This window comes from Marmota marmota, unplaced genomic scaffold, assembly GCF_001458135.2.
Source record: "Marmota marmota marmota unplaced genomic scaffold, marMar, whole genome shotgun sequence".
In the NCBI taxonomy this organism is placed as follows: domain Eukaryota; kingdom Metazoa; phylum Chordata; class Mammalia; order Rodentia; family Sciuridae; genus Marmota; species Marmota marmota.
The window spans coordinates 1340050-1359843 of NW_026000082.1; the positions used below are offsets into that span (position 1 = coordinate 1340050).

The 19794-nt window shown below is 37.1% G+C and overlaps 1 protein-coding gene across 6 annotated transcripts in view; it reads right to left on the reverse strand.

Moving 5' to 3' along the window:
• Pde4b (phosphodiesterase 4B) overlaps positions 1–19794 on the reverse strand; it is a 523657-nt gene that overhangs the window by 425413 nt on the left and 78450 nt on the right. For 5 of the 6 annotated variants that reach the window (XM_048815208.1, XM_048815207.1, XM_048815213.1 and 2 more), the window contains exon 2: positions 5953–6065. In XM_048815208.1, the coding sequence (XP_048671165.1) occupies positions 5953–5994 (42 nt within the window). In that variant the 5' untranslated portion in view covers positions 5995–6065. Of the gene's footprint in view, positions 1–5952; positions 6068–19794 lie in introns of those variants that run through there. The other variant, XM_048815209.1, reaches the window with a different exon arrangement.

Here is a 19794-nt window from a genome sequence, read left to right on the forward strand (position 1 = left end):
CCAAAAAAAAAAAAAAAAAGATAAACTAGTTCAGGGGATAAAATATACAAAATATTCCTGAAGAGATTTAAAAACAAATTAAAGGCCAGTAATCATAACTTTAAGTATCAACATAGTTCCAAATATGCAGATTGAAAAAAAAGTGTTAGCTGTCCGGAAAGCAGACTCAACTATACTGCTTACCTCTTCTTCAAGAAATATTTCTTCAAGAAATATCCCAAAAAACAGAAATAATGATATAACTTAGCTAAACCACGGCCTGGTTTACTTGCTGGGTATTTTTTTCCCTTCACAAAAACCAAACAATACCAGTCAGGTTTAATTGCAGTAAATGAACTAAATGTCCTTATTTAATACTTTTTATTTGAAAAGTAACGGAGTCACATATACCACAAAATATTTTCCACACTAACTTGCCAATGAGCTTGAATTTACAGATTTGAAGTTATTCTTTTGAGTTAAAAGGATTTGTTTTGGAAAACCCCAATTAATGTGCAAATACATTGCCACAAAAGAAGAACATAAAGGAAGAGTTTTTCAGAAACTAATTGAAATATGAAATCATTAACATTGTTTTAAAAACACTCATTAATCCATGCAGAGCCATTCATAATTATCTTAAACCCTATAATTCATACTCATAATTTATATAGTATTCTCCTCAAATTATTAACAACCTCAAAGAAAATCTCTAATTCAGTCATTTCTCAATTGCTGAATTTGTGGTCTTGGTCTTATTTTCCTAATTTAAGCATCATGATTCTGACTTATGCTATGCCTCTCATCAGATCAAACATTCTGGGGAAAGAAGCATGAACTGGAATGTCATCTCTGGAAATCACAACTTTTAAAATGCATCATACTTTCAAAAATTTACTTTATGTCTGGATAATCCCTAAAGAAACAGCCTAGTTTGGAATTATACATGTTTCTAAATAATTGTCTGTTTAAAAATCAGTATTCTTATCAACGCAATTCCAAATAGTTACTGCAAAGAAAAAACTCATGTGAAATCCTGCACCTAATTAGGGTAAGTATGCAGGAAGGAAGGCAGGGGATACCACGGGGGTTTTATCTCTGTCTTATCCTCATATCAAAATTCAGTCAACACTTGAAATATCCAGAGAGTCAAGCCCCTAAATGCTTTGATTTTTCTTTTACTTTGTCAATTTCAATCATTTTTTTAGTGTTCTTATTTTTTTAATTCTTCCAGTTAAATTCAGGTTAGAATTTGGAAAGCAGGATGAAGATGCCTCAGAAAACTAGGAATGAAGCAACCATTTAACTTGGTCATCCCATTCCTTTACATATATCTAAAGGATTTAAAATCAGCATGCTACAGTGACACAACCACATTGATGTTTATAGCAGCACATTCACAATAGCTAAGCTGTGGAGCTAATCTAGGTGCCTTTCAACAGATGAATGGATAAAGAAATTGTGATGTGTATATATATATTGGAATATTACTCAGCCATAAAGAAGAATGACTTTATGTTAATAAATGGATGTATCTGGAGACTATCATGCTAAGTGAAATAAGCCAATCCCAAAAAACCAAAGGTCAAATGTTTTTGTTGATATGTGGAAGCTGAGCCACAATAAAAGGGGTAGAGAGAGAAAAGAAGTGCAGTAGATTAGACAAAGAGAAATGAAGGGAAGGGAAGGGGATAGGAATAGGAAAGAAAGTGGAATGAATCTGACATGATTTTCCTATGTAGATATATGAAAAACACCTAAGTGAATCCTACCATCAAGTATGTCCATAAGAATGGAGTCCTAATTACAATAAGATATAATCTGTGCATGTATAATTTTATCAAAATGGATTCTACTATCATGTACAACTAAAAAAATCAATAAAAATAAATAAATAAATTCATTGTTAGAAAACTGGATAAGAAATTTTTCCAAGGACTTGTAACATACTTTGGTGCACTTTCCATTGGAACCACGAGCCAAATTTCTCAAACCTTATGAAATTAGAGACAGAAATTTTGGGACACATTAAAGGGCAGGCTTCCTACTGAGGATAAATGCTGTAATGCTCCATGAGACAATAATAAAAGTAATTTTGTTTTTGAAAAATTTGGTGTCTTCGTCAATTATAAAGAAGTTTGTCTGAAGGTAATTTTTATCGCTCTTACTGATTACATTTCCTTCTTTTGAAACAATCTCCTAACATCAATGATTAGAAAAGCAAAACTATGACTGAGTTGTGGATGTGGATATTTGTCTTTGGTTATAATACTACACATACACACACACATATATTACATGTGTAATATATGTGTATATAAATATCTATAGTACTACATATGTATATGTGTTGTGTGTGTGTGTGTGTATATATATATATATATATATATATATATATATATATATATATATACACATACATATTTATGGCACATTATGTGTACACACAAACACACNTATATATATATATATATATATATATATATACACATACATATTTATGGCACATTATGTGTACACACAAACACACACACACACACACACACACACACACACACACACACTTCTCTCCCTTTCTCTCACTTATATGCCTATCTCCTGGTTCGTCCCTCCTAGTCTTACTCATTTTCCACTTTTCAACTCCTCTCCAAATCTTCAGCTTCCTATCCTCTAAGCAATATTATTATGCATTTTATCACGATAAATTCTTGTGTTTAAAAGTACCTGGACTGCACTTAATTTACTTCTTACTTCTAGAACTTAGTTCATAAATGCAAAGCTTTGAATGTGTGCTGTTTCTGTGACACTCCTCACACTGAGTCTCCTATTATTTATATACTACAAGAATATAGAGCCTGAAGGTTCTCCTCTGTATTCCTGCAGACCCAATCACAGTGTCCTGAATGCAGAAAGGGCTTTGCCACACTGTTCCTTCCCCAGAGCATCAGAGGGCTCACTTCTCTCTGATTGTGAGTCATCCTGCCCACATGCTGTCTCCTCACACTGTCCTTTCATAAAGACTGTAGTCTCACTATCAAATCATTCTTTGTACCCCTGACCAACTTCATTTTCTATATAGCCCTTTTCATAGACAGGATTATTTCATAAGCTGCTAATTTATTTTTGTTTTTCCCTATGGATCATGGAGACAGGAACTTTATGCTAATGCTTAATGAATCTCTAGAACTTAGAACCATATTTGACACACAATAGATGCTAAATAATATTAGGTTTATGTTTAAATCACTGAATAAAATTTTTCCGAGTTCAAATAATGAAAGCATAATAAGATATCCTTGATTAAGGGTAAAAAACTATTTAAAGGGTGTGACATATGAAATATATTCTGCTAAATTGATGTTGTTTTGTAGGACATTCAATAAGGCTGAGCTGCACAGTGAAAAGTTCTAGGTTGGTACTGTCCTAATGTATCATTTAAATTTTTCTAATAACCACATTAAAAAGTAAAAAGAAATAGGTGAATTCGTTTTCATAATATATTAGTCTAATATGTTTAAAATACTATCATTCCAACATGCAATCAATATTAAGAACTATTAATGAAATATTGTGCATCTTTAATATTTATATATATATTTAAAAATCCAAAATATTTTATGCATATAACACATTTCCATTCAAATCAGTGTTTAATAGACATAAGTGGCTATAGTTACCATATTGGACAGGATAAATCTATGTGATATTTATTTGTTCTGGTTATGGTGAAGTTAATTATTAACTGTGGTTTTCTTTTTCTGCTTTTTCTTTTTTTTTGGGGGGGGGGCTGTAATCAGGGATTGAATCTGGGAGTGCTAAGCCACTGAGTTATATCCCCAGCCCTGTTTATTTTTTATTTTGAGTTAGGGTTTCATAAATTGCTTAGGGCCTCAATAATGTGCTGAGGCTGGCTTTGGACTTGTGATCCTTCTGCCTCAGCCTCCTGAATCACTGGGATTACAGACATGGGCCACCACACCCAATTTGTTGTTTGTTTTGCTTTTTTTGTTTTTGCATATTCTGGCAAGCCATCTTCCTCCTCTTTTGATTGTGGCAACCAAACTCTCAGGGAAGGTCAGCATTATTTCTATACATTTACAATGAGAAAGGAAAACATGGTTTGTCCATCTTTTATGAACATTTCTCAATTTTAATATTCTAAAAAACAGAGTCTTTGTGCACACCATAAATACATAGTAATAAGTAAGGGATAATCCCAAGGTTTTTTTCTCTTTCTCATTTTTCAAGAAGAAAAACAATTTCTGAATTCTAAATGTTTCCCTGTAGATACCCTAAGCAGAGAATAGATAATCATAATGCAGGGTTTTTTTTTTTTCCCATCAGTACTGAAAAATTAGAATATAAGAAGGGAAATTCCCTTTTGGTCCAGGAGCCAGGAAAGAAGAAAAGAAGAAAGGAAATATTATCACGGGTGACGACAGAATTGGTTAACTAGGTCTCACAACACAAAGGAGGAGAAATGGCAATAGCAAAGGCATGTTTTGGGGAGGCATTACCCTAAACAGCATGCCTGTGTCTCCCCCTGCACCTGAGAATCCTTGAAGTTCCCCTAAGCCCCCAGGGTCACAGAGGGAAACTGAGAATCAGTCCCAACATGCCTGCCAAGTATTGGCTACATCATAAGGTGAAAGAAACACAGAGTCCAGGGAGTGAGCACCCAAAGACAAGGGTTGGACAGTAAGTTGAGCTGTCTTTTAAATGAACAGAGTTCCACAGAGAGATTAGGTGAAGGGCCTAGGAAGTGAGACTTTCAGTGAACTGAGAAAGGTGCAGGGCTCACATGGAGGACAATCATGCCCTGCTATATATACCACCCCCACCCCCAAGCAATGCTTGACCAAGGCAGAGATTGCAAACCAAAGAGCTGGGTGAATGAGCCATCTCACACGTGGACAACAGCAGGGGTTAATAGAAAGGGACAACACAAGATGAGGACAATACTATTCCCCTTCTGCTAGAGCCTAATTGAATGTTTGCTTTCCATTTGACCACATGCCCCATAATTAAAAAGAAAGAACAAGAACCGAAAGACTGAAAGACCATTAATTGGCAAGTTCAAGTCCCTCCCAGTCCCTACCCCCATCTGTGACACAGGAGCTTAGCAATAAGATGAGCTATGAAAGAAAGCAAAGAAAAATCAATGCTTTTCCTTCCTTCCCTACTTTCTTTTCTTGTGCACATCTGATTAATTTGCATTTAATTTTTATCTCAAAAAATAACTAGGTAAAAAATAGATGATTAAAGATACACTAATGATGGACTGACTGGTCTGTTGAAAGCAAGGAAATAATTAACCTCAACTGACTCAAATCCAAAACCAATAGGATGGCGAGTTTATGGGCATCTTCAAGTGACTCAGATTAGAGCTTCTCAAACATGATGTACATGCCCACTCACACTGGGATCTTGTTAATAACACCCATTGGTTGGTAGATCTGAGGTAGGGCCTGAGAGTCTGCATTTCCAGTGAACACCCAGGTGAGGCTAAAGCTGCTGGTCTGAGGACATTTGCAGCAAAAGCCTAAAAGATGTGTGTATCACAAACTTCTTAGGAGCCAAAGACCCTACCACAGGGAGTGACTTTTAAGGGTTAGCGGTCCATGGTTACTAGTATGGAAGAAAGTCTTCAAAAAATGGATAACATAAGAAGCTGGAAAGAGGAATTAACCAGGGGTTAGGATGTGAACATAGATCAGCGATTGGTGGCTGTGCAGTGAAAACCCAAAACTGAAACAGCCCATCTGCAAACTGCAGAGAAGGAATGGTTCCTGCTGTCCACCTCTTAGAATGCTGGGTCCAGTTGCTGGCAATGCCCACTTCATCGAAACCTCTAGTCACAGAATGGTGGTGTTGAACACTCTTGTCTGCCTTTGAATGGAATTATAGAGTGATTTCTTCACTGAACAGACCAAGTGTGGGAGGCGTGCAGCAGCTACACCCTTTGCTACTTACATCATCCGCCGTCACCGTCATCACACTCCTGCTTTTCTTCATTATAGAGCTGGGAAATATTCCCTCTTAGGATGTCTGCTGTTTGGTGCAGCTTGGCTGATAACTGTTATGACCTATAGGAGAAAAACACACAAAAAAGTACAGCTCTGTATCCTTAGTTGAACAAAAATAGGTGACATATTCTCTAAACTGAAACTTGAATGTGTATGATGTGCATGAGTAAGAAATATCACAATTTATCAAGCCAAGTAAGTATGACATGCTGAGAAAGATTCACAAACTAATAAAATCCAAGACATTTGTGAAAAGGGAAGAGTAGATAAGTATTAGGCTCCCAAATGATCGATAATCATGACCAATATGGAAATACTATGCATTTGTGTGAAGTTTTGTAGTTTACAAAGTACCTTCTCATAAAGTATCTCATTTGATTCACAAGACATCTGCAAGATTATTTTCATTTTTTTTGAAATGAGACAAGAGAGGGTCAGAAAGATTATTTGGCTGAGATAACACAGATAAAATATGTCAGATTTAGAATTTAAAGAATAGGACTCCTTGACACTGTCTAAAGAAAAAAGGAAAGAAAAAAAGTTCAGCAATACAAATGTACATGAGAGAAAAATAACAATCTCAAGTTTGACTACCGGTTTAAACTTCTCACATGTGTAAGTACACAGAAAGTATTCATCACAGACAATCTTAGCAACCAATCTTTACAAAGAGCCTGAATTTCCTGGTTTAAATCACCAATCGGGCACTTTTGAGGTAGAGATCTTGCAGTTTCTGATATTTGTTTTGTGTAGATCACTGGAACAAACAGAGAACCTCAATAACACTACCCAAATTTAACATTTCACCCTGATTCTGCCAGCTCCAGAAGAAAAACTAGCCTTGGGTTTCTGAAGACTCAGGCTAAACAGGCCAAATTTAAAGTCTAGTCATATAACAGATGACAACAGAACACAAAGAATTCTGAGTTTGCAAAATTTAACTGGAAATAGATGTACTATAAAAATTATCAAGTCCAGGAAGTGTTTGTCCATATGGTGGTTTGATTTCACAAGATCTTGGTATCAAAAATGTCCTGTATTGTTGCTGAGCTCAGGAAATCCTATATATTTATTACTCGGTATGTTCAAATTCTTCATATGTGCCTGGTTGGAAAAGTCTGCTTCCCTAACATGAAGATATATATAGATTAGGAGCATGATGGAATCATAGCTGTGTGACTAGGAATACTAAGTAGTCGTATTGTACCATCACCCAGGAAACCAGGGTTGAATTTCTAACACATAATTTGACTATATTATGCAGGAATTGGCAATGAAACTGACAAAAGAGTGGGGGTGGGGGGTGTCAATGCCTTTGTGAGTGTGCGAGGGAGAGAGCACCACAGTCTCTTCAGGTGTTTGATCCCGTACGTCAAGGAAAAAAATCTCCTCTTACATACATCAAGGGGCGATCACAAATGCTGTGCTCTTTTAAAGCTGACCAAATAGTAGCAGGCAGAATTTTAAAGCTTTTCCTCTAAGGTTGCTTAAAACCTCACAGAAGTAGACAAGTAGCAGATATTTTATCATTGAGTTTTATTCAATCTCCAGGGCCTCTTAAGGGCTTACCTAAAACCAGGGGCAGGAGTTATGCTGCTAAGCTAAAAAAATAAAACAAATAAGATTCAACTTTAGTTCTACATGCAGGATCTAGAACTATACATAAACAATGACTACACCTCTATGAAAATGTAGGCATAGAAAAAACTATTAATGATAACAGTGGAAATTACATAAAGGTTGAAGGAGGTTTTCTTTTTGTTATTAAATAATGAGTAGAATGGGGCTGGGGTTGTGGCTCAGCAGTAGAGCGCTTGCCTCGCATGTGCGAGACCCTGGGTTCGATCCTCAGCACCACATAAAAATAAATAGGTGAAATAAAGGTATGGTGTCCAACTACAACTAAAAAATAAATATTTTAAAAAAATAATGAGGAGAATGTGTTTAGTGGAGATAATGTAGAACAATCTAGTATTCAAAAATATAGGAAGGAATTTAATATGCCAAGAGTGTAATGCATAGAAGAAGACACCATGGTAAGGAAACACAGGCAGGCAGGAAAATAGAATGTTCCAGGGGAATATCAGTACATCTTTTTGTCAAGAATATTTTTTGAGGTCTTAGCCACAGAAATAAATTTTATATTTTATGGATTTTTTTTTTTTGAATGTGAGAACCTACTGGATAAATTCATGTGCCTTCAACCAGGAACATGTCCTGGCCAGGGAAAAGCAGGATTGCAAGTTACAGTGCAGTTTTCCAAATGTTCTACAATAAAAATATAGTATTTTTATGTTCAGAAAAAAAGGCAACGTCTGTTATATAAGACAAGACCAAAGAAAGCAAGAAAGATGGATTATTTCCTGGATATTCTTCATCTCCCCTGCAGTTCCACGCCCCTCCCCATCTGCTCTGTGCCTGGGAGGTTGGTCCTCAGGGATTGTGTCCATGATCTCTTTAGCCTTCCCTAGTGGCCACCAAGCCCTCTACTGTAGGACCCAGCTCCTGCAGGAATCCCTCTGTAGGCCTGTAACTGGCAACAGCTTCTACTATTGCTACCTTCCAGGTGGTTCATCCTGCGTTTGGTTATCCTCAACCCTGCCCATAGGTTTTCTAAGTACTACCTCCACTAACTTTTCCCTGTCTTTGGGAGTACAATCCATTCCCTACTAGGGTCCTGACTGATATAGACTTGCTCTGAAAACTTTACAAAATCAGAGGAGAATTTAAAAATATTCCCCCTCAGTGCCTTAGCACAGTAACTGACAATAACAAGGGTCTCCATAAAAAATTGTTTGAAAAATAAATGAGTAAAATCTAGTCAGAGTTCTAAAATGGTTTTAGTACTTTATAAAAAGGTCAACAGGTAATATCTCAATTTGCTTTGAGGCAGAAATAGTTTATGTCATCAATCCTGGGTGGAAATTTTGATTCTGCTCATGGATTCTGAGAAATATGAGAACGTGGAATATACATTCTGTATTCTTCCTGATTGTCTGTGTCTACTGCCTTTTATTTTGGCTAACATAAATTGAGGATTTACTTTTTTGTCAATTTAAGCACTTTACATGAATGATTTCAATGATCTCAAAAGAGCAACCAACCAAAGGAAGCTGGTATAATTATCATGACAAGCAAGGAAATCAAGTCTTGGAGTAGCAATGAAACAGGACCAAAGTTGGGCAGTCCACTGGTTAAGGCCAAAAAATTCTAGTTCTAAATCTTTAACGCATCAGCAGCCTATAAGTGATTGGGTCTTATGAACAACTTTTCAGGTGGAAGTAAATAACTTTTTACCTTTTTTACTTGTTTTGATGTTGGAAATAGAATTTAAGTTGGTCTGTTTTCAAAACTATGCTCTCTAATAATGTAAGAACAAAAAGGAAGTGATGTAAAAAGCTACTGAAGTTTTAAAATGCCTGAAATTCAAGATAAATATAAATAAGAGGTTAGAGTCTCTAAATTTGAGATTATTCTTCCAGCATTACATTTACTTTCCAATAAATAGAACACCATATGCTTCACTAAAACAAAGTGTTTCTAAGGATTTCTAAAGTGATGAGTAAGAGTGATGACTCTAAGTTCCATGTCTCACATATTTTCAATAGATTTTCCTGTGGCTTTATATTTTAGCACTTAAAAGATGCTCTCATTCAAACTCCTATCAACCCTTCATAGCATTCTGTTACACTCATTGACAGGTATACTCTTTAAATCATTGCACCTCATTTAAAGTCTAAAATGAAGGAAAGACCTCTGGCTACTATAGCAATAATGTGAATTTAACCTTCAACAGGTTACAGGTACGAGTGATCCCTGGCTCACAGGAATTTCAGAGAATAATGAGAGTCATTTAAAACTCCTAAGTTATACTTACATGTGAAACCAACCCATGCAGAAATGAGGAAAATAAAATTGTTAATTTGAAGTTATTAGGAATGGTACTTTTTTTTCTGGTTGAAAGACAGTTCTTTATTCTGGAGATGATGCATAATAAAGTCTCATTTTGTTGTTTATTAATTGGTTTATGGAACATTCTGAACTTGATAGAACACAGATATGAATTAACTGGTTTTAGTTTTTCTCTAACGAGTGCATTCCATCTGCAATGTAAAACCTATTTCTTCTTCCTTCATAGCAGTTCCAATGGAGTTCATAATGCCAATCCTATAACTCCTTCCCTTTCTTCGACTCAGCTGTGTGGAACTTAGAGTTAGGAGAGGGAATGGAACAGGATCTAGAACAAGTCTTCATCATCACTCCTTTCCTCTTCAGAAAAAGGGAGTGGCAGAGTAGAAGAAGAAATGAAAATGGGAAACATCTTGCTTAATTGGGTCCTCTTTTAAGTGCCAACACTTCTCTAGCAAAATCATATTCCCCATTGATGCCTTCTCCAGGGCTTGTGTTCAGATGCTGGCTATCTCCCAAGGAGCAAATAGGAGCTTTCATGCTAGGAAGAAATAAACTTTACTAATGTTCCCTGTTCAACCTGACTGGTACACTCTAAGACCCTTGCTGGCAGGTTCCCCTTGCATAAGAGTCTACCTTCTTAGAGTATTGACAGGTGGTTTTTGAGCCAAAATGTTCACTTAATCCAGAATACTATGTAGGCTGCTTGGCTGAGATTGTGAGCCTCTGGCCAGATATATACCTCCATTTTTATTTCTCCTTGCTCAAGAAGACACAAAGAGCAGATCAGAAAGTCTTCAGCATAAGTGACCAATGGACAAATAAGGTACCATGAGTTATTTACCAAGTTCTTTCAGCCTCAAGCCAACCATCCTAAATTCTGCTCTGTGGCATTGCAGACTCCATTTCACAGCTTCTCTTCCCAGCTGGCTTCCCTTAGGTGCTGCCAAATGGAATCACTGGTGGGAAATCACAAGTGAGCTAGAGAGAAGGGGTCTTCTCTTCCAGGACTGTGAACAACTTGGACACTCTCTCATGACAGACCCAGAACAAGACCCAGGAACCCTGTCAGAGGTCTGCTCACCAGCTTCAATGCACCCTTTTGTGGTCCTAGCTCCTACAGTGATGATCCTTCCTCTGCCCTTCTACGCTCTTGTGACACCATCTTCTCCTTTTCTTCTCAGCTCTAGGCATGGTAGCTGGTATTGCAATTAACTAATATTTGGATTACCTAGAGGCCCATTTTCATTTTCATCATCCAGTAACTGCATACTACGTTTCTTGTATTAAGTCACTTTTACCTTCCTAAGAAACCCAAGGAATACACAATACTTCCCCTTGCTGAGTTCACCACCCCCCAACGCTGCACCATCTCTAAAAGGGGTTCTTCACTTTCTGTAGGCCGATAATTCACTACTCCTACACCTTGGTTTATATAAGTCTATTGATGAGAGTTGAGAGTTGCCAAGATGATAATTGGTATTGAACCTGTTGGGTTCAGAAGGAGGTGCCTGGCCATATACGTATGCAGCACTGGTTAGAGAATGTGGAGTACCTCGGTGGTTCTCCATCCACTGTTCTGTCACATGGCCCTTTCTAGCTTAACAGGAAACGTCCTATTCATCATCCTTTCAGATGTGAAAATGCCCACTTATGAAAGGATCATAAAATAATGAGGCAGTATGTCTTCCTTTTGTTTCTTAATGAACTGAACTTCACTAAAAATGGACAAATCTATGTTAGCCCTTTTCTAAACTCTTTGAAAATTTTACTGAATTTATAAATTATCAATGTCTCCACTAAACCAACGGGTCTTAGTGTCTTAAAATAACTAGCATAAAGTCTAGTTCAAGAAAATGAGTCTGACTCATTTTCGGGTCTGGAAGAGCATCAAATGCAGGATGAATCAGGGAAAGGGATGATGACAAGAGAAGAGCCTGACTGCCCTGTCTGCTCCCAGCCCCTACATCCTAGGTACAGCTATCCACTGAGCTCCGGGTCTTTGGTTTCCTCAAGTGTCCAATGAAGGAACTGGATTATAGTTATCTATGAACCTTATGATTCTAATGAAATTTCAGGAAACTGCTGAAAACAAACACAAACTATTAAAACCACCTTCAAGACACAACACTGGATAAACACGTCCTGAATTCAATACATAAAGGTACTAAACTCCTCCCTTGGGTTTGCAGATACTGGTCTCATCATACTTTCAGAAATCTGGACCATGGCACTCAATTACTGCTGCTTTCAGATTTGAATATGGGGGAGATAAATAATATAGACAAATGTGCTTCCTGCTAAAAGATTTTGGAGTGGGATGATGCAAATAATGGAGAGTAAACAAACAAATTTGAGAGGGGGAAAAGTATATGCAATGTACTAAAACAAGCAGATCAGGTTTTGTGTAAAATTGTTCAAGATCATAACAGCTTGAATCCAACATTTAGATGTAAGAATTTCCTAGAAAAAAAAAATCAGCTTGTTCAGTTAGGTAATAAGCATTAAAGACTTTTGAGATAAAAATTGCAAAGTGTTAGGAATTAATATGGACCTAAACCATTAGCTTAGCCTGAGAAAATGATAAGTAACAAAGAGATAATGATATTCTTTTAGTAGTCGTCAAATGGCAAAGCAGCTATGCTAAATGCTGCTCTGAGTAAACTGTCTCCTGAACAACCACTTACATCCAAATTCTACAATAATATGTGGGTTTTTTTGGATATTACTAATAAGGGTACAAACTTTAAATCAATACCCTGTTGGAAAAAGAAGAATTTTAGTATGTAATTTGTTTTGAAGAATGTTAATTTCCAACAGTAACATAACAGAGAGAAAGTGACAGATTAATCCCATGTTTCTCCTTGTGTAAATTATACCTTAATGGATTTCTTAGTGAATTTATCTGCAGTAAACACTAAGTGAGAAAATTTTAAGGAATTAAATTATTTCTCCTATTCCAAAAAAAAGCAACTAATACCATTAATTAATCTTTTTAGGTTAAAATACCATAAGGTGAAATGTAAATTGTTTTGTTTCTCAGCCACTTTTGCTTTCATCTGAAATACAGGTGAGAAAACAAAAAAGCCCTCTTGTGTTAGCTTTCCATTGCTGTGACAAAATACCAAAGATAAACAATTTATAAGAAGGAAAGATTTATTTTGGTTTATGTTTACAAAGGGTTCAATACATGATCACTTTGCCTTATTGCTTTAGGTCTATGGCAGCACAGTACATCATAGTGGCCAGGAGGCAGAAGAAGAGAGGGAGGAAGGGGCCAGGGTCCCAATATCCCCTTCAAGGGCACACCCTCAATGACCTAATTTCCTCCCATTAAGCCCTACCTCTTAAAGCACCCCTCTCATAGTACCACAGGCTGGAGAGCAAGCCTTCACATAGCCTCTGGGGGAAATTCCAGAGCCAAACTATAATGCCTATCTTCAAATCAATGAGTAATTAGATATTGAAAGCCCTTGCAACATCTGAGGGTTCTGATTTCTGAGTTCTCACAGTAGCAAAGTGAAGATGTGATTATGGAAGGTTTAGGAAGGATTAAGGAATTCTTTTTTAAAACTTTATTTTATTTATTTATTTTTTTATGTGGTGCTGGGGATTGAACCCAGTGCCTCACAGGGGCTAGGCAAGCGCCCTACCATTGAGCCACAACCCCAGCTCACATTAAGGAATTTTTATGGTCTTCCAAACTGAATTATAGAGGATCTAAAAAGAGATGAAAGAGCAAATATGTTGGAAACATGTTCAATTCACTTAATAAGTATTTGCTGAGTACCTGCTCGTGCTCAAGTTTAGATCTTCAAATGCCGCATCATAGCTATTCGGTAATTTTATAAGCCTGTTGTCACTGCTCTTAGATTTGAATTAATATTACCAACTTTCAGTGTGAGTAGAAAAAATTAAATTTCATTCATGATCCAAAATCCCCATTTTCATCAATTATGAATATGGATCACTTCTCTTTTGATTAGTTCCTTGACCAAAAAAAAAAAAAAAAAGAAAGAAAGAAATGAGAGCCCCAACATGTAGCAGAGATTTGCTAGAGGCTATGAGTAATACAGAGATGAATCTGATATAGTCCTTGGCCTTAAAACGCCCACTGTCTATTCTTGGGAGAGAAGAATCAATGGTTATTCATTCTGTAGTATTGAATGCAGCCTTGGCATGTGTCAGTCTCACAGTGCAGTGTGAGACGGACCAGATAGGAACAAAATGAGTGAAAGCTACCTGCATAGGGAAGAAAATTATCAAAGAAAGCTACCAGGCTAGAGTCCTTATACGTGTACTGTGTAGAAGGAACAAAGAAAGAAACCCTTCTATCCACTCACAGCTCTTCTCCAGAGTAATCGTTTAACAATGCAAATATCCTTATATTACTCCCCTACTTTGCCTCCATCACAGCTTCCTGTTATTTCTGGAATAATGCAAAGCCTTTGATATGATATTTAATAATACGAGTTCCTACAGATCTGATCCCAACTTGCCTTTATAGCCTTAACTTTCTTCTCTGTCACCGGCTGGCTTCCCCACGTTATCCCTTTAATTCATTTTCTTTAGTCAAACGACGTAGAGTTTATTTAGCATGCCTTGTCTCAGAACTGTAACGCATCCTCAATTTTGCCTAGCTAAGTCACTGTTTTGCCTTTACTTTTAATGTCATTTCTTCCAGAATGCCTTTACTGATTTCCCTAATTGTCATGAATTCTTAATTTTCTTATTCACCATATTTATCACAATTTATATTCATGTATGAATGTATATTGTATATTTTATACTTCATAAGTTCATAGTGAATACTGTATTCCTGTGCCAAGCAATAAATATTTGCTAAAAAAAATTTTGAATAACTAAAATGAGTGCCATGCCTCTTCCTACATGCACTAAAATGTCATCTCTCAAAGGCAGCAGCTAGAAGAAGGCAGGAGATAGAATCGGAATGCAAGGTGAACATCAGACACAGATACTAAATATTGACAGGATACATGTTCTTACTCTTGTGATAGGGAGTTGATTACCTTTGTGACAAGTGTCACTCTGTAGTCCCTAAGTGTGCCCACTCATGTAGTTCTCACAACTGTTTATCCCTATTTTAAAGTTGAGAATTCTGACACACAAAAGGGGCAAATGATTCATTCAGGCGCATTCATCTAGGAGAAGGCAGACAAGATTCACACCCAGGCAATATGCTGGTGGAGCTTACCACATCAGCCATTATCCTCTGCTGTCTCTTGGCAGCAGCAAACAAGCATCATTTATCAGAAACAATCAGCAAAAGAGGGTGGTTCAGGGCCAAGGTGTAAAGGGTGATTAGGAACAAAAATGAGATCTCAGAACCAGCAAGGTAATCAGGTATTTTTTAAATAATGAAACAAAAAAGAAAGAAGACTCTGACATTTGCCAAGTGTATGGAACCTGTGAACAGCTATTCTTTTATATAATCTCATAGAAGTTTACATGAAATCTAAAAACTTAGGCTATGTATATGAAACTGTGGCTGTAAAACATAATCAAAAATGCATAATAATTTGCCTCTGCTTTATCTTATGTTTAAAATGAGAATTCGCAAGTATTTTTCTTCTAAATTTATTCTTTCTTTGCTTCAATATTTAAAATTATGTTTTTTTTAAGTCAATGCAGATGAGATTCATTCATTCACTACTGCTGCTTGTAGAGATTTCTAAATGGTCCACCAGTACCATATTGTCCAAATGTGTTCATGGGACATGTGTAAAACACACAGATTTTGTTCCAACTCTTCGTTTTAGGCTGAGAGACACTAGTAATTTGTTATTAATTGCATTTTTGTCCTTTAATGAGAAGAAAACTAAAACAAAGTGTTAATCATTCATTAAAGTCTTAAGGAAGCATATAAAATTTCTATATATTCCTTTTGCAGAAATATAAATACTACATGATTACAGATTTCTTACGAGGAAGATCCCAGACATGTAAGGAATCTTCTCAGGACCTCAAATTAATTAATGGCATGATATTCACTGGTTTAGCTGGATTAATTGAATATTAACTGGCAATGATTACTGCTTCCTTAAAAAGCAGACACCTGATTTTGAGACAAACGTTCTGTTCATCCATATTCAAAGGTCAGAGGATCCAGATCTACATGGACACAAGAAAAAATAGAAGTAATTGCAAGAACATAAGATAGAAACTAATGTGGTTAATAAAAGAATAATATGTAAGATTGTCTTGATAGAGTGCAGAGAAGCACAGAAGGCATGTTTGATTGGTCTTTAAGTATCTCCATATTCAAAGCATGATTTGCATGTTTATTATGTTTACTTTTAAGATGCAAAATTAGGCTATACCTAGGGATGGAGTCATCCATGAATTTCACAAGCAACTAATATATTTGATAAGCAGAGGGGCAAGATGGTAGATTAGAGTGAGGCAATATTTCTCCTAAGTCTCATAACTCAGCAGGAATACTACTTCTCCCCAAGGCTTAGAGTGAAAAACCCCGAAACTGGAGGGGCAGTCTGCCCTTACCAAACCAGAGCCTGTTTGACTCACTAAATGGATCTTAAAAAAAAAAAAATCCCTGAGTTTATCAATCAGCTGGGGGGATCCCATCCAGGAGCCATCTTGGGCCTGCAGCTCAGTGGAGCCAATGGATACTAGAAACTGTTGAGTTTGCAGCTAGGCCTGTGTGGGCCTGTCTGAGCCTAACAATGACTTGTCAGGGCTTGCAAACCTGTGGAATGTCAGAAACTAGAAGCATTTTGCTTGGAGAACACAGGTTAGAGAGCCTGGAGAGCCCCGTGGCCCTGCCCAACTCTCCCCAACCCCATGAGTCCTGTGGATTACCGGGAGTAGGGGTGGGGCAAGTGGATTTGGCAGCTCTCAGCTTGTCTAGCCAGCAGGGCTGGCACTGACCAGCTTCCCAGAACCGACCTAGGCTGGTACCATCCTGGTCCCGACACCCTCCCCAGTCCCACATCCACTGGCCCCTGTCCCTGGGAACCCCAGGTTTGGCATCAGTCCAGCCCCCACCAGGGCCTTCCTGCCCCACAGTCCCAAGTCTCCCAACCCTCTAGCCCCAAACCCAGCCCACCACTCTACTACAAGGCCCACAGCTTTGCCACCAGCCCATAGCCCTACATGCCAGGCTTCTGCTTCACTGCCAGAACCATCTGGCCCAGCACACAGCTGTGCTGCCAGCCTGCAGGACCCAGAGCCCAGGGCCCTGACACACCTGACCCAGGCCAGCTGGGGCCCCACTCCTGGCCAGCCACTTGACTGCCCACCTGCAATCCAGCTTGTCCTACATGCCACTTCACTGCCCGGCCTGCCCAGCCCTGCACACATCTTTGCCATGAGCCCACAGGACTCAGCACCCAGCCCTGATCTACCTGGCCTAAGTCAGCTGGGCCCCCTATACATGGGCGCCAGATCCCCTGGATGTGACTAGCACCTTAGCCGCCCACCTATAACACGGCTTGCTGGGCATGTAACTTCACCACCAAGCCTGCCTGACCTAGCAGCCATACTCACACTCAGCCCACAACCCAGCCCACTCACACTAATATCCCCATAACAGAATTGGGAAGTCTTAAACCTCAGTGTTTAACTCAGTGAGCAACACAATTCAAAGGAAGGACTCAACAACCCACAGTCCATACTCCCACACTTAGTTCATACCTCAAGAAGAAATGAAAAGAAAATCAACTGGGCACAGACAGTGACCATATATGCTCATTGACTATTTTGTCCACCATAGTGGAAATGACTCCTTAATTTGTAATTTCTAAACATTTCACTAAGATGTGTTATTGTTGTTCTGTTTTGCTTTCTGTTTTTAGTTTTTGATATTGAGTTTTTGTTTTATTTCAATGTGTACTAATTGATTCAAGGATGCCTGTACATATACGTATTTGTTTTTCTCTCAATTTTATAATATTTTTCCCCTTCTTTTACTTTTTCTAAAGTTGTTATTTCCCCATGCCCTGTATTTTGAGGGTTGGGGTTTTTGATTAGCATATTTTGATTTTGTTTTGTATCATCTTTGTCACTACTCTCTTTCTTGTCCCCTCTCTCCTTTTTCTATTGCTGCATCAAATTCCTTCTTTATAGTCTTCTATTTTTCCTTTCACATTAACAACATGTCCTAAGTTACCACAGCACCTGCCTTATTCGCCCTTTAAAAAAGTAAACAATTTTCTACCCTCCTATCTCTTTTTCTTTCTTCATACACAAAAAAATCCTTAACATCTCTTAATACTATTTGAGGCACAAAATGTCTTCCCCTACCACCAATGTCACAGCAATAATTAATAGAGTAGAAATTAATAAACAACATCTACTGTTTGATTTTACACCAGACATAATGCATGATTATATAATTTTTTACTGATGGAAATTTCTAATCCTATTATTTTTACATATTGTACCAACTAGTACTAGATACCAAAATAGGAACTAAGAACCTTGTCTACAGCTATATATTGTTTACATAGATTGTTGTTATCATTGGACTCCCCCCACCCTATCTGTGAGGTACTGGTAACATAGAGGGACTCTATAAACTCCTAATGTATCAACTGTACAGCATCGGATTCATCCAGAAAGATGGGTAGACATGCAAACAATATGAAAAGGGCAAGGAAATTAACCATCCCAAACAACACAGAATACCTCAACAATAGACTCCATTAACACCACAGTGGAGGAAATGTCAGAGTTGGAATTCAAAAAGTTCATGGTTAAACTGATCCATGAGTTAAAAGATGACATAAAAAAATGAAATCAGAGAGAAAATATTACAAGTGAAAATCATTTAAATAAGGATATAGAGATCTTCAAGAAGAATCAATCAGAAATCCTGGAAATAAAGGAATCAATAAACCAAATTAAAAATTCACTAGAAAGTATCACCAGCATACTAGACCATTTGGAAGACAGAGTTTCAGGCAAGGAAGAAAAATTTTATAATCTTGAAAATAAGGTTGACCATGGAGAAAAGATGTTAAAAGACCATTAAGAAAACTTCCAAGAAATATGACATAAACTGAAAAGACCAAACTTAAAGATTTATTGGGATCGATGAAGGCTTAGAGATATAAACCAAAGGAATGCACAATCTTTTAAATGAAATAATATCAGAAAATGTCCCAAACATGAAATTTAAAGAATGAAATTTAAAACAAAATACAGGAGGCTTACAGAACTCAAAATACCCCAAATTACAACAGACTCACACCAAGGCACATTATTATGAAAATGCCTAACATACAGAATAAGGATAGAATTTTAAAGGCTCCCAGAGAAAAGTGACATTTGGAGGAAAACCAATCCAGATCTCAGCTGATTCCTCAACCCAGACCCTCAAAGCTACGAGGTCTTAGAATATATACCAAGCTATGAAAGAAAATGAATGCCAGCCCAAGAATACTATACCCAGCAAAATTAAGCTTCAGAATTAACACTGAAATAAAAACCTTTCATGATAAACAAAAGTTAAAAGAATTCACAAAGAGAAAGTGTGAACTGAAAAACATACTCAATAAAATATTTCATGAAGAAGAAATGAAAAATAGAAGTGAAAACCAGCTAAGGGAGGAACTTCTTTACTAAAAGAATAGTCAATCAAAGGAGAAATCAATTTAAATTAAAAACCAGGAATAAAACAAATTTAAAAACATAAATCAATAATAACATTGAATGTAAATGACCTAGACTCATCAATCAAATAGAAATAGAATGGCAGATTGGATTAAAAAAGAAGTCCAAACAATATGCTGTCTCCAAGAGACTCACCTCATAAGCAAAGATGCCACAAACTGAAGAGAAAAGGATGGGGGAAAAAAACAACATATAATTCATGTGGATCTCATAAATAAGCAGGGGT